The sequence below is a fragment of the Schistocerca serialis genome, chromosome 1 (assembly GCF_023864345.2).
Source record: "Schistocerca serialis cubense isolate TAMUIC-IGC-003099 chromosome 1, iqSchSeri2.2, whole genome shotgun sequence".
Classification (NCBI taxonomy): domain Eukaryota; kingdom Metazoa; phylum Arthropoda; class Insecta; order Orthoptera; family Acrididae; genus Schistocerca; species Schistocerca serialis.
The window spans coordinates 845,777,082-845,799,147 of NC_064638.1; the positions used below are offsets into that span (position 1 = coordinate 845,777,082).

A 22,066-nucleotide genomic window follows, 5' to 3' on the forward strand; every position below is an offset into this window, starting at 1 on the left:
TCTTCCGAATTATTCATCTTTTCCTACGAATCAACATATCTTTTCGGACGAATGTATCAGGTAAACTAAACCGCCGTAAAGTATGTATTTGGAGGTGAAAAAATCGTGGCGTCGTCGTTGAACATGAATGTGATTCACTGAAACTGAGTGTGTTTTGTGCCGTTTCTGTTCACAAAATTTAAGGACTTTTTTTGCGAAAGAAACTGTGACAGCAGTGTCATACCTGGGCGTGCTGCAAATTTGGTTTATTGCTCAACTGCATGAAAATGCCAATGGTTTCATTTTTATGCATGTCGGCGCCCCGCCTCGCTTTCACCTTGAGGTGGGGCGTTATCTTGCGATTTTTTTCTGTGAGGGTGACAAAAGACAGAGTCTTTGTTCACTTATGGCAGCTACTCTTCAAGATCTGAAAAATCGAATTGCCAAAGGTGAGTATTCAATAATCGGGGACCTGTTGATTTTCGTGTAGAATAAAATGGACTATAGGTTCGATGTTTGTCGAGCAACGCATGGTGCTCATGTTGAAACTATATCTGTGCGAACATAAAACTTTGAACCTTCCGCTATCCAGTGACAGGCGCAATGTACACTCATGCTCATAAATTAAGCATAATGCTGGTACAGGGCGAAACAGCGCTCTGGTGGGCGGTTTGCGGGTTTAAATCGCCTCGGGGTATGACCATGCGTTGCATTTGACCTGTGGTCGTCGCAAGGTAGCGCTAGCAGCAGTCCATATACGCAGAGGTGTGTCGGTGCATGTCAGAGTACGGTGCAGCGAGTAAATGTGCAGACGTTTTCAGGCGTGCTAATGGAGAATGGCTCAAAGAACACATATTGACGGCGCTATGAGGGGTAGAATACTAGGGCGACTGGAGGCTGGTCAAACACAGCAGTTCGTAGCACGGGCTTCCGTGTGCCACAAAGTGTGATCTCAAGATTATGGCAAAGATTCCAGCAGACAGGAAAGGTGTCCAGGCGCTGCAGTACAGGACATTCACAGTGTACATCACCACAAGAAGACCGATATCTCACCGTCAGTGCCCGCAGACAGTCACAGAGTACTGTAAGTAGCCTTGCTCGGGACCTTACCGCAGCCACTGGAACAGTTGTCTCCAGATACACAGCCTACAGACGACTGAACAGACACGGTTTATTCGCCCACAGACCTGCAAGGTGCATTCCACTGATCCCTGTCCACAGGAGAGCCCGTAAAGCCTGGTGTCAAGAACACAGTACATGATCATTGGAACAGTGGTCCCAGATTATGTTCACGGACGAGTCCAGATATAGTCTGAACAGTGATTCTCGCCGGGTTTTCATCTGGTGTGAACCAGGAACCAGATACTAATCCCTTAGTGTCCTTGAAAGGGACCTGCATGGAGGTCGTGGTTTGATGGTGTGGGGTGGCATTATGATTGGTGCACGTACACCTATGCATGTCTTTGGCAGATCCTGATGGATGATAACGCACGGCCCCACCGAGCTGCCATCGTGGAGGAGTACCTTGAAACAGAAGATATCAGGCGAATGGAGTGGCCTGCCTGTTCTCCAGACCTAAACCCCATCGAACACGTCTGGGATGCTCTCGGTCGACGTATCGCTGCACGTCTTCAAACCCCTACGACATTTCAGGAGCTCCAACAGGCATTGGAGCAAGAATGGGAGGCTATACCCCAGCAGCTGCTCGACCACCTGATCCACAGTATGCCAACCCGTTTTGCGGCCTGTGTACGTCTGCATGGTGATCATATCGGGGTACATACGCAGGAAACAGTGGCATTTTGTAGCACATGTGTTTCAGGACGGTTTTCTCAACTTATCACCAACACCGTCGATTTACAGATCTCTGTCGTGTGTGTTCCCTATGTGCCTATGCTATTAGCGCCAGTTTTGTGTAGTGCGACCTTGTGTGGCACTTGTGTGGCACCACATTCTGCAATTATCCTTACTTTATGAGCATGAGTGTATTTCTGTCTTTCACAGTTTGTCCGTAATAAACAACTGACATCTGTTCTTTCTTTGTGAATGACTCTGTATATGCAGTCTTTACGGGGTAGTTCCGCGTTAGATCCTACCGACTGCCAATCGCGTCATCGGATACGGTATGGAGGGGCATGGAACAACCACGCCTCTCTGCCGGCCGTTGTCTGTTTTCTTGACCTCGAAACGGCTACTAATCAGTCGATCAGATTCTCAGCGAGGGCAGCCCGTGACAGTTCTCCCACAGTGGAAAAATTCCTGTCAGTACCGGGAATCGAAAGGGAATCCCCCGCATCGCCATTAACCACGCTGACCGCTCAGCTGTGGACAGTTTTATCGGGAGTTCTGTCTTAATATTCTTTCATAGAACATCAGCCAAAATAACAGATTGTATGTTGCCACGTCCACTCATCTTGCAACTCTGGAATGGGTCCACGATCGTAATATTGCTCTCCAACCCTGCAAGTGGGGTCGAACCGATGTTCTTTGATCCAGGGCATTTCTATTTCGCTTAATACGCGCGTTTACTCTTTTAGAGGAATCTTTGAGTAACATGTAACTGGTAACCGTATTTTATTCAATTACTTCAGCCAGCCATAATAAAGACACAGTTGGTAAAAGTAATAAATAATCCACGCGCAATTTCTTAATCTCAGGTGGAGGTCGACAGAGGGGTAGGGCTGCTACCACGAGCTAGACTGGAATAAGACTGCGGGACGAAGCAATCGCATTTTTTTAAGTACCATCCCAGCGTTCATCCAGTGGCGTAAAAATGGTACGGCAGCTGCGGCGCGAGATCTGGGCGCCGTTTCCGTGCGCGCGCACTTTTGCGACGACGATAAAAATAAGAAAGGGCAAAAGAACGGCGGAGGAGTGAGGCCGAAGGAGGAAAACGAATGAGAAGAAGGACTAGAAAGAGAAGGTTTGGAGGACACTAAAATGGGAAAGGGACAAATAATTGTCGAGGAGATTCCGAAAGGACTGTGTTGAGCATACTTCCATACCACTTCCATGTCCCTGGTACGGAAAAAATTGTTTCTTGTTTTCGTCTGTTCGATAGTGCAACACTCGTTGTGTGTGAGCCAACGGAGTGACAGTGTAAAATGCATAAATTGCATTTATTGTTTTGTTCGTTGCCGGTGTGCATTGATCGGCAACGAAGCAATGAAACTGGAATCGCGTTAGCGTTGCAAACGATGCGACTCTCTTTGTCTGTTATTCTATATTTCAGGCTGTAAAAGAGTATTATTAAATTGTGTACCTTTTACTTCGCTGTAAATCTGCGTTGATCTCAATAAACGAATAAACAGACTAAGCAGCGATTAGTATTAAACAAAAAATGGAATGATGTGGTAGCACTGGGTGTAGAGCAGCAAAGTCGATATTTGCCGTGGGCGCAGTTACCCCACCTACGTTACACCATTCGTCGGACATGATTTAGTGAAATCAAAGCATACATAAACGAGGACGTCCCAACAAGCGTTTAACTACCCTCCTTCCCTCCTATCCTCCAGAACACTAATCATATTCTCTCCCTCCCCCGTCTTCTCTCTCTCTCTCTCTCTCGCTCTCGTTGTGTGTGTGTGTGTGTGTGTGTGTGTGTGTGTGTGTGTGTGTGTGAATCGCCTCTGGCGCACGTAACGTGGTAAGCACTAGTTACAAGCTAATGAGGCTGCAATAAAAACCAGGGACGCCTTTTCTGCTAGAAATAAGTCACCAGCAGATTTTAATGTTGTATCTCCACTTTAGACTATATGTCGTACCCGGAACCTCGCCCTTCTTCATTGTCGGTGCACAGTTTCAATCTGTTAGTTTCAACAAAAAAGCTCACAGTCCTCTACAGGGTGAATGATTCATTCTGGTAATGCATCCACTTTACCGAAGACAAACTTACTTGCCTCTTTAAGAAATGAAAAAGAAATAAGAGTCTGATGCAGTTATTTCATAAAATATGCTTGAAGGAGGTTATCTATTGGATGTAACAGAATCAGATGGATACAGCTTCGATTAGAGTGGACTTCAAATCCCTGTTCATCGCTCCTCATTTAGGTTTTCCACAGTTCCTCTCGAGTCTATAACTGTCGAGGTATAAAGGGTGATTCAGATGCCCCTACTGCTGTCGTTTTATGCAACATGCAGTGTTATAACTGACCCTCAAAAACCATACGCGAGATTTTCATATTCTCTCGCTCGCTGCCTCCAAACTAATAGTCCTACAAAAAAAATGAACAGGACCTTTAATGAAATTAAATTTTGTACTGATAAACGTTTCCGCTGTAGGCCATGGTTTACGAGTTATGCAAGAAAACCCTGCAAAAGTGACCTTCAAACGTTGCTCCGTCCCCACGCTCATCCCTCACCAGGCAAGATTTCTAGTTACGTACGTCGTTCGTGGCACTCCCTCCAACCACTGTACAAAAATTCTCGACTACACGAAGTACTCCCGATATTGGACCTTATTTGATCTCTTATTAATGGCCCTTTTACGCCACAATCATAGTCGGCCATTTCGTTAACATTATTAATTTAAACTTTCCAGTGAGAGTAATGAAAGAAAAACAATTTTTCTAAACATTACGTTAAAACTAATTACATTGACAATTCAGCTCAAACTTAACCCTCACAAAGAAAATGTTCAAATGTGTGTGAAATCTTATGGGACTTAACTGCTAAGGTCATCAGTCCCTAAGCTTACACACTACTTAACCTAAATTATCGAACCTTCGCCGGGACCAGCCGCACAGTCCATGAGTGCAGCGCCCTAGACCGCTCGGCTAATCCCGCACGGCTAACCCTCCCAAGCACTGTAGTTACGTAGTCAGAAGGCCTGACGAATACAGCGATGTAATTGTTTATTTTATGCTGCTAAAATTCACGAAATCTACACAGTTGTCTATTTTTGAGTTTTTAAGCACTCGACTAATCCTTTGAAGTAATAAGACTAGTCAACGAAGACCATAAAAGGTCGAATGTGCAAATAATTCGTGCAGATGCAGGAGAGAGTGCCATGAACACAAAAGGTGGGGCTGAGTGTGGGTGAGTTTGAATGTCACTTTCGTATGGTTTTCTTGAATAACTTAAAAACTATAGCCTCTAGTGAAGATGTATCCCAGTACACATTTAACTACATTAAATTTCTTCAAAAACGTCCTGCCTTTTTTTCTGCGGGACTTATTGTTTGAGTGTGGCGAATGAAATAATATGAAAATATCTCGCCTGGTTTATGAACGCAAAGTATTACTTTGCGGTTTGCATAAAATGACAGCAGTAGGGGCAGATGTGTAAGAAGCAGTCAAATGAAAACGAGACAGATAGAAAAAGTAAGTAAACAGCTAATTATTTCAAAAGTAATCACCGCAACTGTTAAAACATTTATCGTACTGTGAAACAAGACATTCAATACCCTCATGGCCAATTTTTTGGTGCCTATGGAGCCATCATTGTACTCAGACATGTACCTCCTCATCCGAAGCAAATCGACAGCGACAAGTGTCTTTCTTCAGGGTTCCAAAAATATGAAAATCGCATGAGCAGAGATCAGAACTGCATTGAGGATGTGTAAGGGCTTCCCAGCGAAACATCCTTAGCATAGCCGATACAACCTGCCAACGTAATACTGGACCACATGCTACTAAGACTGTTTCATGTACGCTTCATAAATTTCACAGCGAAGCCCTTAAACATCCTCCACACAATGCCAATCTCTCCCCATGAGATTTACGTATTTTTGGAGTCCTGAAGAGAGACATTCGTGACTGTCAATTTGCTTCGGACGAAGATGTGCACGCCTGTGTACGATGGTGGCTCCGTTGAAACCGCAAACATTTTTTTATGAAGGACTGACTGTCTTCTCTCGTCGCGCGATAAATGTATTAACAGGTATAGCAATTGCTTACGAAACATTAAACAGTTCACTTACTTTTTTCAGTCCTTCTCGTTTTCAGTTGATCGACCCGTATATGTGCTGGCATCCGATTTCATCCAATTTCGTTGCTTTATTTTCACAGTCGGTAACAATAACACACACGTATTGCTCATAACTAATCGAAACGATACTCTCTTGCTGGATAGCAGAAAAATCATGTGAAACAGCAGCAACTGTTAAATTACTAGAAGTATGCATCATCGATTTAATGTGCATTAGAGCGTAATGAGATCCTCTTCTAATTACAGTGGCAGACGCTACAAGCGTTAAAATCCAGAGCTCATACGTTCCAACAACCAAGGAACATATTAACTCCTCCCACATATTTCTTGTGAAATGAGAATGACTGTAAAATCGATGAATACGGAGGCTTATCGTCAGTTGTCCCCCTTCATCGTTAGCGAACGGAGCAGGGAGTGGAGAAAACGATAGTGATAAACGATGTAGCCACCATCAGATACAGTACTGTAGCTTTCTGTGTACAGACGAAAAACCAAAACTACACTCTACAATCACACATCGTCATGACATATTTCTGTACATGATACGTCATCGAGAGGGTGGATGGAGGCAACACCCATCACCAACGTCATCTTCAAGACCGTACTGGGGCATCCCTGCTTAGTCTGTGACGCGTATTGCATGCTAATTTGAATGCCCGTTAGAGTGCTAGGTCGTTATAACTCTCTTCAAAGTGAGTCCCAAAAGAAAGATCGAAGCACACATTCTTCTCATGATCATAAAGCATCCGATAGATTCCGAAATGTTTTCTCTCTCGGAATAAACTTTTCATCCACAATTCCAGATATTGCTGGACGTTTGTAGCTTACCAAAACACGCACAGCCCGCCGCTGTGACCGAGCGCTTCTAGGCGCTTCAGTCCGGACCCGCGCTGCTGCTACGGTCGCAGGTTCGAATCCTGCCTCGGGCGTGGATGTGTGTGATGTCCTTAGGTTAGTTAAAGTAATTCTAAGTTCTGGGGGACTGATGATCTCAGATGTTAAGTCCCATAGTGCTCAGAGCCAAAACACGCACATCGTGGAATAAAGTCAATCCGCGCAGAATCATGATGCCGAGTTTTTTCCCCCATACTACAGACAACAAGGTTGATGTTAGGTTTACTAACAACACATTTAATTTCAGAGGGCTAGAAAATCCACATTGTAATCCATGCGTGATTTTCAGATCATGGTAAAAGGTTGTCAGTTTTCCTTCGAATGCTGACAAATGGTTCAAATGCGTCTGAGCACTACGGGACTTAACTTCTGAGGTCATCAGTCCCGTAGAACTTAGAACTACTTAAACCTAACTAACATAAGGACACCACACACATCCATGCCCGAGGCAGGATTCGAACCTGCGACCGTAGCGGTCGCGCGGTTCCAGACTATCGCGCCTAGAACCGCTCGGCCACACCGGCCGGCGAATGCTGACAGATTTCACAGTCTCTACCTCGTTTGCTACATGATGCATCGGACGCTGATTCACACGCCATCACGCCATCGGTCCTTAAAACGGGCCTCCAAGGGTCGACGATTCCTGTCGGACGGGGACGTGCACCAGGTAGTTACGGACTTTTTCTCGCAGCAGGACACGGTGTTTTATCAAACGGATATCTTCAACCTGGTGCGTCGATGGAATGATTACCTCAATGCCCACAACGATTTTGCCTGATTAGCATACGGATTCTGGACCGTATGGCCTTCGAACGGAAACTTTATGACCACCCCGTTTACACTGAGGTGACAAGTCACATATACAAATGGCAGACGTAATGCGTACACAAGATATAAAAGGGCAGTACATTGGCAGAGCTGTCATTTGTAATCGGGTGATTCATATGAAAAGGTTTCTGGTGTGATTATGGTCGCATGACAGGAATTAACATACTTTAACCGCGAAACATTAGTTGGAGCTAGACGCATGGGACATTTCATTTCGAAATGGCTAGGGAATTCTGTATTCCGAGATCCACAGTGTCAAGAGTGTGCCGAGAATACCAGGTTTCAGGCATTACCTGTCATCACGGACAACGCAGTGGCCTTCAATTAATGATCAATAGCAGCGGCGTCTGCGTCGAGTTGTCAGTGCTAACAGACAAGCAACACTGCTTGAAATAACCGCACAAATCAATGTGGTGCGTATCCTTTAGAGCAATGCTGCGAAGTTTGGTGTTAATGGACTATGGCAGCAGACGACCGACGCGAGTGCCTTTCCTAACAACACGACATCGCCTTCAGTGCCTCTCCTGGACTCGTGACAATATCGATTGGAAGCTAAATGACTGAAAAACTGTGTGGCCTAGTTAGGTGAGTCCCAATTTCAGCTGGTAAGAGCTGCGGTAGAATCTGAGTGTAGGGCAGACCCCACGAAGCCCTTACTGTAAACTAGGCACTGAGCAAGCTGGTGGTGGCTCCATAATGGTGTGGGCTGTGTTTACATGGAATGGACTGGGTCCCCTGGTCCAACCGAACCGATCATTGACTGGAAATGGTTATGTTCCGCTACTTGGAGACTGTTTTCTGCCAACCATGGTCTCCATGTTTTCAAACAACGATGGAATTTTTATGGATGACAATGCTCCACTTCACCGGACCACAGTTGTTCGCGACATGTTTGAAGAACACTCTGAACAGTTCGAGTGAAAGACGTGGCCAGCCAGATCGCCCGACATGAGTCACATAGAAAATTTATGGGATGTAATCTAGAGGTCAGTTCGTATACTAACTCCTGCACGGGCAACACTTTCCTATTTATGGACAGCTTAAGAGCAGCATCGCTCAAAATTTCTGTAAGGGACTTCCAACGACTTGTTCACTCCATGCCACGTCGAATTACTGCACTACGCCAGGCAAAAAGAGGTCCGAAACGATATTAAGAGGCATCCCATTAATATTGTCACCACCGAGTATGTCCCGCTTACTTCGTGGAATATTGGTTTTTGTTCGTCCCGTTTTATCATTCACGCTTTAATGAGTCAAAATGCGTCTTTTACAATAGCACTGCGTATTTTTTATCACTCTCAAGCATTTGGTCAGCGCGCTTTTTAATGGGACAATATTTCTCGAGTATGAAATCCTTTCTTGTTGGTCTAAAACTTCGATAATTACTTTACTCGCACAGTGTAACAACTATCCTATTTTTTTCCTTGCTCGTCGTCGAATCGATGAGCAGAAGTTTTACTATTACTTTAGAATTATGATGAAGGAGGTGACTTTTCAGACTTTCCCGCTTCTCGGGTTTGCCGCCGGATAATATTGCGCAAAACCCCAATGTTTCATCGATACAACTGTTCGACACAGTTGTATCGCTGTGGTGTCGCAGCACAGTAATGGATTCTCAAAACACTGTATCCATTGCATTTTGCTAATCTCCTTGTGTCGTAACATTTCTACCTGAAACGTCATCGTAGGTGAGGAGGGCGGAGTTACGTCCCGATGCGTTACTTGCTGCCTTCTGTTCCCACAATGCTCGCCTTCTTAGGACAAGTCAAATGCAATTCAAGTGACAGTTTACAAGCTAGATGCCAACAATTATAGGATCGATCCATCTGTTTGCTTACTTCCTGCATACACCAAAAAAACGCTCACAAATTATATCATATTTGGCAAAAATTGCCTATAAATTCCCACTGAAGTGACTATGCGTTTCAAATAGATGTTCTTTGATTTATCAGTGCTAAGTTTTGTATTGTTGAAATGGGCCTCAATCCAAAGACTGGTTTGGTCCATGTTTCCACGCCAGTCTATAGTGAGAACCATCTTCATTTCACTAGTGTACACTGGGAAGCATTTTCATCTCCGTGTAACTATTCAAACTACCTCCATTTGAACCTGCTTTCTGTAGTGAAGCCTTGTTTTTCCTATATAGTTTTACCCCCCTTTCCTCCCCACCTGCAACCCCTCCACCCCTTGCAGACCATTCCTTCCATTACTAAATCGACCATTTCTCGACGCAACAGGGTGTGTCCTATCAACTAACCCCTTCTTTTAGTCAGGTTGTTGCACCATAAATTTATTTCTCCTCATTTCGATTCAGTGCCTTTCCATTAAGCATCCATTAAGTATCGGATCGCTTCTAATATTCAAAACTGTTTACCGTTAATCTTTTTCTGTTCGAGGATATATTCCGGACAAATCCTTTTAAGAAAAGATTTTCTCACATTTGAATTTATATTAGACTTTAAAATATTTTAGATAAATGAAAAAAATTGAGGTCAGATGTCCAATGAGTCATCTTTATGGTTCCATGCATCAAACGGTAAAAACGGATCCCTTATAGGTATCAATTTGTTTCCCTCTTTCTGTCCGTCTGTTAAGACACATTTCTCTCAGTAGCGGGTAGAGGTAAAGGTCCCTTTGCAATATAAAAAAGTTGCTTCTAAGTCAATGCAACCAAAATACACTTTTTCTCAAGAATGGGTAGAGATATAAAGCTGAAATTTACGTCAAATACTAAGGTCTATCGTCCCTTGTCAGTGTAAAAACTTTAAGCTTCAGAAGTCAAAAGATAAGCCCATTTATGTTACATATTCTGATATTTGCAAACTCACTCTTCAAAACATATAGATGAAAGTAATTTCCGACTGGGCTCGAAATGGAAATCGTGGGGAAAAATCCGATGAAGCTTAGCACAGATATGTTGGGCAGTGTCTCTAGTAGGCCCATCGATCACATCGCGTCGCTCTTTTCAGTTCTGAGCGCACAGTGAGCACGTAAAGACGCCTAGAAAACAGTGTCACCCGCCAAATGTGAGGGCCTGGTGAGAGATTTCGCCTGATGCCATGCAGCCCACATTACTGTCATGCATTTCCTTCTTCAGGACAATTCTCGGACGCAATCTGCAGGGGCAATGAAGATGCTCCTGCAGCATTTTCGATGGGAGGTGTTTTCTCACCCACAATACAGCCCGTAACTGGCTCCCCTTGAGTTTCATTGCTGCTCACGTGAACCGCTGGCTATGAAGACAACCTTTCGACGCAGACAACGAGCTGCAGATCACCGTAGAGAAGTGGCGGAAAGCACAGGCGGCTGCCTTCTGTGACGAGGGTATTGGAAAGCTGGTACAATACTACGACAAATGTCTAAGCGACTATGTAGAAAAGTAGCTGAAAGGCGTAGCTAACTGCTGCAAATAAAATATTTTTGATTTTAACAGCGTTCTCGCTTCCCACGCCCGGGTTCCCGGGTTCGATTCCCGGCGGGGTCAGGGATTTTCTTTGCCTCGCGATGACTGGGTGTTGCGTGATGTCCTTAGGTTAGTTAGGTTTAAGTAGTTCTCAGTTCTAGGGGACTGATGACCATAGATGTTAAGTCCCATAGTGCTCAGAGCCATTTTTTTTATTTTAACAGTGGTTTCCATTTCGCGACTGATCGGACCTACTTTCCGAAAAGACCTCGCACATAATTAAGTTTGTACAGAACTATCATTGGGCGAGTCCTACTCACAGCTTTCCGTTTTCTTTTTATTTCGCTAGAAATTAATACGAGGTTTTTATTTATGTCCAAATAGTAGTTTATAAGAAAAATATGAAGTTGCACAGTGGCTCGCAAAGCACGTTAAATTGTTATGTGACGCATAACGAGCTAGTTGTCTGGGTTTTAAACTATGGGGGAGGCAAGGGAGCTGCAACACCAGTAGAAGTTGGCCTTGTAAAGCGCTGCAGAGCTCGGATCAATCTTCGAGGCTGTGACAGGTTGACTTAATTAAAAAATGACAGGTAGCCAGCCGTGAGGGCCGCGCTAATTTGGATTGATACACATCCGCCTGCAGCCGGTGTGATGAAATTCTCGTGTGCACAGGGCGCAAATTACTGGCGCACCTGTCGATAAGAATGAGCGGTTCCGTCGGTACCGGTCCGTAATGGAGGCCTGCGCGCCGCTAATTTGTCTCCACTGAGCCGGAAAACTCGTCGCGTTGGCAGGCGGGGGCGGCGACAGGCGGGGGTCAGGCAGGATCCGCCACCTCTGCCGACCGATGCTGCCAGAGAACGGATATCGGGTTGTTGACAACGCAACGGGAAACGTCACCGCTTGCACCATGTGCTTTTAGCCTGAAGATGACCAGTGGCTGGTCTAAAGCGATTAAGGCATTATGAAAAGCTCGTGCGTCTGTGTCTTAAAAGAAAATTAAAAAATAAAACTACAGGAGATATTTACGACGACCTGTCATTGAGTCACTGCGTTAAGAATCGACACCATTTGCAAAACAATATCAATAATTTTTTTTCCACGATGAACATGATAATGGACGAGCGCCGGCTGCAGGGACCCAAACGCCACGGAGAACCTTGAAATAAAAGTTGGAATGTATAATTTACACACGTTGCTGAGGTGATCTAATATTGTATTTATAATATCAGAGGCAAGATCGCTTCGTCTGGAACAGTTTATTTCACGACCAGTTTCGACAATAAATAGATGTCATCCTCAGATTCTCCCAGAAATATAAGTACAGTAAAGTCGACATAGTGAGAACATGCTCCAATTATAATAATACAGCTCCACACTGGTTTGTCGAACATATAAAATTCATAAATAAAATATCCACATCACTGATAAGTACAGGAGTGACAAAGGTATATCAGTAAAGACGATATTTCTAATATTATAAAGCTGGAGTGGTTGTTACCGTGTCAGCTCGAGGTAAACATTCCAGAGTTTCATCATTGTACTACACTGGCAATCGTACTGCTAAAAAACTGAAGTCAGAGAGCAACTTTCTCGACATGTTAGGTGTAGGAAGACTTAAGTTAAAATGAACAGAAGATCACAGCGCAGCAAAACAGCCAAGACTGCTGCAGACTCTGCCATGCGAGTAGCACGTGTCGCACACCACCTGACGTCACTAGCTGTCATATTCACTGGCGACAAACGCTACTTCCGCCCACGCACGCCGCAAGAGCTTGATGATGTGCTGTCAGTGTTACCGCTAACATAGGCAATGTTTCGATGTGACAACAGGACGACAGTGCCCCTCCAGGTAGATAAACTGCTGCAAAGGACGAAACGGGATCACTGCAGGTAGTCCGTTCCTAAATGCTGTCTGCCGAAAGACATGTTGACAATAGATATCGCGCGGACTTCAGGCGCAGCCTCCCTGCCTTCCGAGTGGTTCGTTTAACTAGAGCGGAGAAGAGAAGGTGCTATAATAATTTTTGCACATACGTATCTATCGTATAGTCAATCGAGTCGCTTAGAGAATGATCTTGACCAACAATTATTATGATAAGCATGCACTCTATAAAGAAATGAAGAGGAAAACATACAAGAAAGTTTCTCCGCACCTTAATCGTCGTATGAGTTAAGGATATGGAAACTTCAACCTGATGGTGGTCACCTACCATAGTGGACGAAACGCTGGAGTGTTTTACACCATGATAATACTGCAGCGGAATGTAGATGTCGAAGTCCCAGCTTAAACTACTTTACAAGGTTGACGTAAAAACTGGTCGAAGTCGATGAACAAAACATCAACTTTTACGGCAGTTTCTAAAATAGTTTAAAACAGTTATCCACTGCAGGTAGAAGGACTACAGCATATTGGACGTATTGGTTGTATAATCCTGCATAATATAGCGCCGCTGCAGTAGCTATGGTGACCCAACCAAGGAGAAATGAAACTGAAAGGGATGTAATAATCGTCTTTGAAACCGTGACAAGTGCCGGAATACGTAATTGTTACCCATTTGTTTAGAGCTAAGATGCTGACAAGAGCCCAGATAATGCAGTGTCTGCGTTGAAGGTATATACATAAAACGTCGATCACCAAGCGCGCGCGCAGGTTCAAAAATTTTGACAGGTGGTATTTTAATTTCGAATGGTGCTCACACGTGACTCCTACAGTCACTGTAGGCAGCGGTAAGCTAGTGTGTCGTGCTGCTTGCGCCGTCGTTCTCACTGCAGAGAATGCTGTACTCGGAGCCACACGTTGGCCCGCGTCCCGCACGTGAACGCGCTAGCTGACAGCTGGGAGGCGGAGCGAGGAGCGCAGCAGCGGGCAGAAGCCAAACAGTTGACGGCTGCGTGTTACCTGCAATGGCGAGCACGAGCGGTATCCAGGTATCCATGTCTGCGTGTGTGGCGGGCGCGGGTCGTCGCAGCCCGCCGCGGGCCCAGCAGTCGCAGTCGGCTGTGGAACAGAACAGAACAGAGTGCGGAGCGGGGCGTTCAGCACGTAGCGAGGGTGCGCGCTCACATGCCGGCGGAGCGCAGGTCGGCGCTGATTCCCAGAGCGGCCGCTGGCGCCACACTGCCCGTATTGACCAGGCGGCGCGCCGTGCGCGCGCACCCGCCCTCCCCTCTCCCCGGACCCCTCCTGCCATCGCTAGATCACCACCTCCCACTCGCGCACGGCAGCCAACTTAGGCGCCCGAAAGAAGCGGCGCGCTAGACGACCCGCGGCTGCGAAACGGAATTTTCCTCTATTTCGCCCCATCCCCGAGGATTGTCCTACGGCTCTCCGTGGACGGCTGCTGTCAATACACCCCCCACTCGTCCCACAAATCAGATACGGACCCAGCATTGATTCTGGCAGGAGGGGGAAAGGAGGGGTGGCTAAGTTTCCTACTATCCCCCCCCCCCCAACACCCCCAAAAAATTTAACTTGCCATCGTTCCCTGTTAAATGTGTCCTTATATGCCTGGTTTCTAACGATGAAAATGTCAGCAGTTTTAAGATAATAACAATAAATTGTTTAACCTCCCAGAAACACACAAAAATCTTAGTGTGATTGTAAGTCAAAAAGATTAGCATTTGTAGACTTAGAGAAATCTTTTGACAATTCTAAGGGTGGCAGGGGTAAAATACAGGGAGCGAAAGACTATTTACAATTTGTACAGAAATCAGATGGCAGTTATAAGAGTCGAGGGGCACGAAAGGGAAGCAGTGGTTGGGAAGGAAGTGAGACAGGTTTGTAGCATCTCACCAATGTTATTCAATCTGTATATTGAGTAAGCAGTAAAGGAAAGAAAATTCGGAGTAGGTATTAAAATCCATGGAGAAGAAATAAAAACTTTGAGGTTCGCCGATGACATTGTAATTCTGTCAGAAACAGCAAAGGACTTGGAAGAGCAGTTGAACGGAATGGACAGTGTCTTGAAAGGAGGATATAAGATGAACATCAACAAAAGCAAAACGAGGATAATGGAATGTAGTCGAAATAAGTCGGGTGATGCTGAGGGAATTAGATTAGGAAATGAGACACTTAAAGTAGTAAAGGAGTTTTGCTATTTGGGGAGCAAAATAACGGATAATGGCCGAAGTAGAGAAGATATAAAATGTAAACTGGCAATGGCAAGGAAAGCGTTTCTGAAGAAGAGAAATTTGTTAACATCGCGTATAGATTTAAGGGTCAGGAAGTCGTTTCTGAAAATAATTGTATGGAGTGTAGCCATGTATGGAAGTGAAACATGGACGATATATAGTTTGGACAAGAAGAGAATAGAAGCTTTTGAAATGTGGTGCTACAGAAGAATGCTGAAGATTAGATGGGTAGATCACATAACTAATGAGGAGGTATTGAACAGAATTGGGGAGAAGAGGAGTTCGTGGCACGACTAGAAGAAGTGATCGGTTGGTAGGGCATGTTCTGAGGCATCAAGGTATCACCAATTTACTATTGGAGGGCAGCGTGGAGGGTAAAAATCGTCGAGGGAGACCAAGCGATGAATACACCACGCAGATTCAGATGGATGTAGGTTGCCGCAGGTATTGGGAGATGAAGAAGCTTGCACAAGATAGAGTAGCATGAAGAGCTGCATCAAACTAGTCTCAGGACTGAAGACCCCAACAACAACAAGTCAAAAAGTACCTGCACAACATTTTTCTAATTACAACAACAGTACATAGATACTAGGACATCATTTTCCAACATAGCCACCCTGATTTTCAGCGCACTTGTTCTGTCTTTTCATAAGTTTCCGAATATCCTTATAAAAATGTTTTTCAGCAACAAGGCACGTATGTACCACTTCCTTAACAATTTAGCGGGAACTAAATCGACATCCTCTTGAATGAACTTCAAGTAGACCAAGCATATCGAAAACAACATAGCCACCCCGATTTTCAGCGCACTTGGTCTATCTTTTCATAAGTTTCCGAATAACCTTAGAAAAATGTTTTTCAGCAACAAGGCACGTAAGCACCACTTCCTTAACAATTTAGCCGGAAGTAAATCGACATCCTCTTGAATGAACTTCAAGCAGACCAAGCGTATCGAAAAACAATAAAACAGAAATTAAAACAATTATGTGTGTCAGTCTCTTTTAATTCGAGAGCTTACATGCTCATCTTCAGGTGAATCAGTGGATTATGTTACATTTTTGTTTGCTGTATGAAGCCAGTTGTCTGCTTTGAGTTTCATTTCGCTAAAATTAGGATACAATCAGCACTTGTTTAGGTAATGTGACTCTAGAACTACAAATTTTAAACAGCAATGAAACTACTTACATTATGTTTCAGCACAAAGAGCCCTGAGCTTATCATAAATATTTATTCTAATCATTAGATATCACGCATACACGAAACGACAACTTTAACAATCCAGATGTAGTACAAATCTAGAAATACGGTGCCTCGTATTCAAAGAGAATTCATTACTAGCTTACACTGCGAATCAAAAACACAGATAACAAATATGTAAGCGTGTATCTCTTCACAACCTATATTTCATATAGGTGGCAGAGTGGAAGCGCTGTAACAAATATGTCTGAAAAGGCAGCGCAGAATCGCGGCTTGGAGTTGGGGTGGGGAGGGGGGAGGAGGGGGGGAGGTGGGAGGAGGGGGGGCTTGTGGCTTGGGGGTCTTGGTGTTCGGTTCCTGTTTGCACTAAGAACACGGGGTAAAAAAAAAATTTAGTTTAGCATGAACCTACATCCATGTGTCTTACTGTAGCTATGTTACAGTATATTAAGCAAAGTTTGGACAACAAACTGCAGCTGGCCCCCAGGAATGTTGCGCTAGTCGATTAATTTCTTTTGTGAAAGATTTTAAATGGGCTGAAATTACTGCTCAACTAATGGCACCTTTTATATGTGCACTGTTCGGATTTTACGTGCAAAAACATGCAAAAGTCACGTTTTCCTTGGAGGATTTCGAAGCGCGCCGCTTCTGTACTTTAAACGTTTACAAATTGGTTCAAACTTATAAATGAATAAAGTCAAAACGAATCTTTGTATTCAGTAATCTCTATCCGTTGTCGGCCTGCCGGTGTGGCCGAGCGGTTCTAGGCGCTTCAGTTTGGAACAGCGCGACCGCTACGGCCGCAGGGTCGAATCCTGCCTCGGACATGGATGTGTGTGATGTCCTTAGGTTAGTTAGGTTTAAGTAGTTCTAAGTTCTAGGGGCTGATGACTTCAGATGTTAAGTCCCATAGTGCTCAGAGCCATTTGAACCATTTTTTATCCGTTGTCGAGATACGATTGTTTAAAGTTGAACGAAATGTAGCATGTAAAATTCGTTCTTACATGAACTGAATGTGCGGAAACGGTTTGAGGTGAATTAAATAAATAAAAAATGCTTTCTTACGACAAAAATGAAAACTCGCGTTCAAAAACCTAGCTTCATTCGAATTTTACGTTCAAAAAACACGTCTTTGTGTTATAAGTCACGTTAACAGTCGCTGAGTGCACCCATTTTCCGAATGGAAGGTAACCTGACGTTTCTGTGAAGCTTTTTTATTCATGCCCCTTCCATGATTCAGACTTGTGCAAATAGGTTCAAGTATTGAAAGACGGTAAGCAAATACATGTAACTAACAGTCATTCTGTTGTTTTATGAAATCTTTGTTCGTTGTCTCCGTATAAGCAACATGGTTCGAAAGACAACAAAAAGGCCTATACTGGATCAGTTGTCGCCTGAGTCAACAAAAATCTATATCGATTATCAAGCTATAATGTCACAATTATTGTATAGTGAAAATTGGGAACCAAATGAAAAATGCTCCTATCATACCACAAAAAGGCTACTATGTCTTCGGCAGTGTTTGGGATGTAAGAGAAGGGAACTAGCTTTTCCACTCGTCTAGCAGCTTCAAAGGCATTTAAATCAAAACATCTTGATATATTCGCGCTTTTTTACGAGTGCAGTGAGCTCTCTGAGCAGCGATGTGTTGGCACTCCTGCATCTTGCAATTCATAGGCTAGAGTACCTAAACCTGTGCCCAAAATCCAGAAAATTCGACAGCCATAGTAAACAATATACATTACCATGTCATACAGCTGATGAATATAAATGTAATAGCTAAACAAGTTTTTCTGGGGGGATAAAATTTCTAGCATGGATTTTTTCCTGGAGTGGGGGGAGGAGTGGAAGATAAAACGGTTTTTTGATTTTTAGGTGGTTGGTGTTGATTTTTTACGCTGAGGTGGCCTTTCCTTCCCCTAACTTATCCCTGTTACACACATGGTGACATTTGTAAGAACAAACAGACAAAAGTGTATGTGCATCTAGAGAGTGGGATGCATTTACCATAGGAAGTACCTGAGAGTGGGGATGCAACTATAATAGGAAGTATCACTAAGTGTGGAAGAATGCATCCTAAACGTTAATGACATCTTGTATCATACTGCACAACATGAGCAATGTCATGTTGAATGACATGATGGCATGTTTCATGTTATAAGACATGACATAATATATCATCTTACTTTAATTGAAATGATGCATTATATTAAATGATTCTCATACTGATACCAACAAATAAAAAAGTGCATATATGTCATGACATTTTGTATTAAATATCTTTTTAGTAGCCAGATAAGTCCAATGTTGCTATAAACAAACCTGTATTAACTTTGGGTTCTAGAAGTAATACACAAAGTTGGTAAAAGCGAATAGAACATACAAATGTGGTACATTTCCTACTTTCCAGATGAATAACACCTGCCAGTATGAATAGCACAGATCCAGTAAAGTTAAATACTTAACACCATGAAATTTTTAGTGTTCTCTGACGATATTTTTAGGTTTTGTCCTTACAGAAACTTTTTTTTTAATGGATCGTGCATCAAGTACTAATCGAATACAACTGTTTGCCTTATTGAAGCCCAACAATGGGCTGCAGTGTGGAGAATTTGAAGGTTTTATGACTCGCCAACTTAAAATTCTTTCTATTCCCTTATTCACTACCCTTTTCTTCACACAGGGGATTGGGCAAGAATTATAACAGGGAGTTTGATATGGATATACGTCCATTTTGTAACTATAATGTTTTATAATACCTGGTTTTCTACAAAATACCTGTTCATGCTGTATGAGTAATTTACGTAACTGCTTCTTTGTATCTCAGCTAAATAACCAGATGCCCTAACCTCTTCACTGATAATGTGATGTGGTGGTGGGATATCCAAAACCTACCCTCTGCATTGCTCATTTATTAAAAGTCTTGCAGGATAGATATGATGGAAATTTACCTTATTGTTATTTTGAGTACGATTTTCCTTCATTGTATTCAAATTAATTGATAAAATCTCTTTATCAATCTACAAGCACCCACATCGAGGTTACCAGTACCCATATCTCTGTCACCTCCACTGCAGCCCCTCAGACACAAGTTCTCTACAGGCCACACTAGCAGTTATATGAACACTCTGCCCACAATTTCCTCATGTAAAAATTCAAAAGTCACACACACCAAATATAGTACTGGGAAACACCGAAATCATTACCTAAAAAATGAATATTAATCTGACTGACAGTATTGTTAAAGTGAGAGAGTGGTGTGTCACCTCTCAACGTTCTGTCCTTGCAGTGCCAAAGCTCTCGTGTAATTTGAATATATGGCAATTTATAGAATTTTATACAGGTCCTGTCACTCACAGGCGCCAGTATACTGTATTATAAGTACAGGTAAAGATACAATAATGTGACTCCCTCTAAAAGTTAGACATAAGTACAAAAATCATTACAATTGATCCCTGAGTCATATTTCATTAAAGGTGTGCGAAGTTTCTTATATTTCCTTACCAAGCCCCTACGCAGCGATTTTACTTCCGTGTATGAGGAAAATTCTTCTGGCGTCTCTTTATTGCCAAGATGCAACTTTTCTTTCCTGACCGTTTCGCCTAGATTTTAAGGTAATGAACTTTTCTTCTCAGCATTTCTTAATTGCAACGACCAAACATAATTTTCTTTCATTTCCAAATGTATTCTTTCTATAATTATAGGTGTGACACATTACAGTTGATGCAATTATCACCTCTGTAACAACTTTGCTAGTGCTCGTGGAAAAAGCTCAAATAATGCCATATAAATTTCATAAGATTTCATCTAACAACACGTCCTTAATTTAATGTAAAGTATTGTCTCACAATAGTTATTCTTTGACACGAAACATTTATGCTCAAGCCACAGCAAATGCTATATTTTCTAAAAGTATAAATTAAAATATTATTATTTTGCTACTTGTCTCTTTTGGGATCTTTTAGTGTTCGTTAGGACGAATTCCATAATTTTAAACGTAAGGCTACATCAAGCGTCATACACTTAAACGATACATTACAACACCAACGCACAGCAACGTACTTGTGAACTCTTGTATGTATTCCATAGTTCCTCAACGGCAGGCGTAACCCTTTTAAAGATCACCTCTGCCCCAGAGGGTCTGTCGCTTGTCTCCTACATGTGTCCCAAGTCCTCTGTTTTGTGTGCTACCGACATTTCACAAAAACTTTTAGACGTTCTGGTCTTTCAGACAGTCGGCCTTAGAAGGAGAAAGCAGACATTTTCTGGTAATTCACCTCTCACTAACAGCAGTGCTGCTTCCTGACAGGACTTTTCGCAGTTTTGTGTGTACGTCCGTAAGCCCTTAAGACAACGTAGCAGACCCCAACTAGAACTGGCCTGGGACATATTAGGGAAAGACCAACCCAGCAGATCGTGGATAGACAATGTCTTTCATCGGATACCGGATTGAGTCCCTAGCGGCCAAGAGTTTACCAGGAATGACATGTCACATCTACATTCACATTCAGGAGAACGGCTGTTCAAATCCCCATTTGGCAGCCCAGATGTTGGTTTTCCATGGTTCCCCTATACCGCTTAAGCCAATACCAGTCTGGTTGTCTTGAAAAGAATGAGGCAGATTTTTTCCCCAATCCGAGGTTCTGTTATCGCTCTAATGACATCATCATCGACGAGAATTGAACCCTTATCTTATATTTCTTTCGTTTCTTTAAATTCACATTTAAGTATTTTCTTACTGTGTCTCTGCGATGGCGCATTCTTGTAGAGTCAGCCAATATCAGCGAATGATCTGTGAGTTCTCCTCTCATTTCATAGTCGCTCATTTAGACCAAGGTCGACTTTGAACTATGGGGAAAACTGCGGGAGAAGGGTTCTGAAACAAGAAGAAATAAATAATGTCTGAGTAACATATGTTGGAAAGCATGTATTCGATGCCAGAAACAATTTTATTTGTACAGTACAGCACACTGTGTAGAGTACCTGAGTAAACGACAAGTTATTGTCATTTTTCGCCAAAGGGCAACAGTTGGCTAGAGCATCATCGCCAGAGCCCTTTAATGCTGCTAGGGCACTTCTTCCAACAGAGGTGGTGGATGGTCCCATTGGAAGCGCAGATATGTCTCGTTTATGTGCCATCGTGGACAGCTGGCCGCGCGGGGTAGCCGATCGGTCTTTGGCGCCTTGCCACGGTTCGAGCGCCTCCTCCGCCGGAGTTCGAATCCTCCCTCGGGCATGGGTGTGTGTGTTGTCCTTAGCGTAAGTTAATTTAAGTAGTGTGTTAGCCTAAGGACCTATGACCCCAGCAGTTTGGTCCCATAGGAACTTACCACCAAATTTTCCGTTGATAGCTGATGACCTGTGAGAAGATGCGGAACAAAGGAGGTCTAATGAACGGCACTACTACTACTCTCGGATATGAGTACGTTCTTCATAATCATGGCTGCTATATGTCAGCAGCATTGTAACATGGTCCTTGACGGTTGGCTGTTCTTAAGCTGAACAATTAGCACAAGTTTTAATGTTTAATTCATACAGATACATATATTCTTTAGATTAGTATTATATGATAAAAATGCATTTCTTTACACTTATACCTGCTACATGTATGAAGCAAAGTGTATGTGTGTGTGTCTAGAGTCTCCTCCCAAATTCCTAGATCGATTTCAACCAAATTTGCCACAGAAGCAACAGCCATCGC

At 43.3% G+C, this 22,066-nt stretch overlaps 1 protein-coding gene across 1 annotated transcript in view; it reads right to left on the minus strand.

The window, feature by feature from the left end:
• LOC126439531 (uncharacterized) overlaps positions 1-14,228 on the minus strand; it is a 220,262-nt gene extending 206,034 nt beyond the window's left edge. The window contains exon 1 of the mRNA XM_050090571.1: positions 13,937-14,228. Within this exon, the coding sequence (XP_049946528.1) occupies positions 13,937-14,228 (292 nt within the window). The remainder of the gene's footprint in view (positions 1-13,936) is intronic.
• Between the last annotated feature and the right edge of the window lie 7,838 nt (positions 14,229-22,066).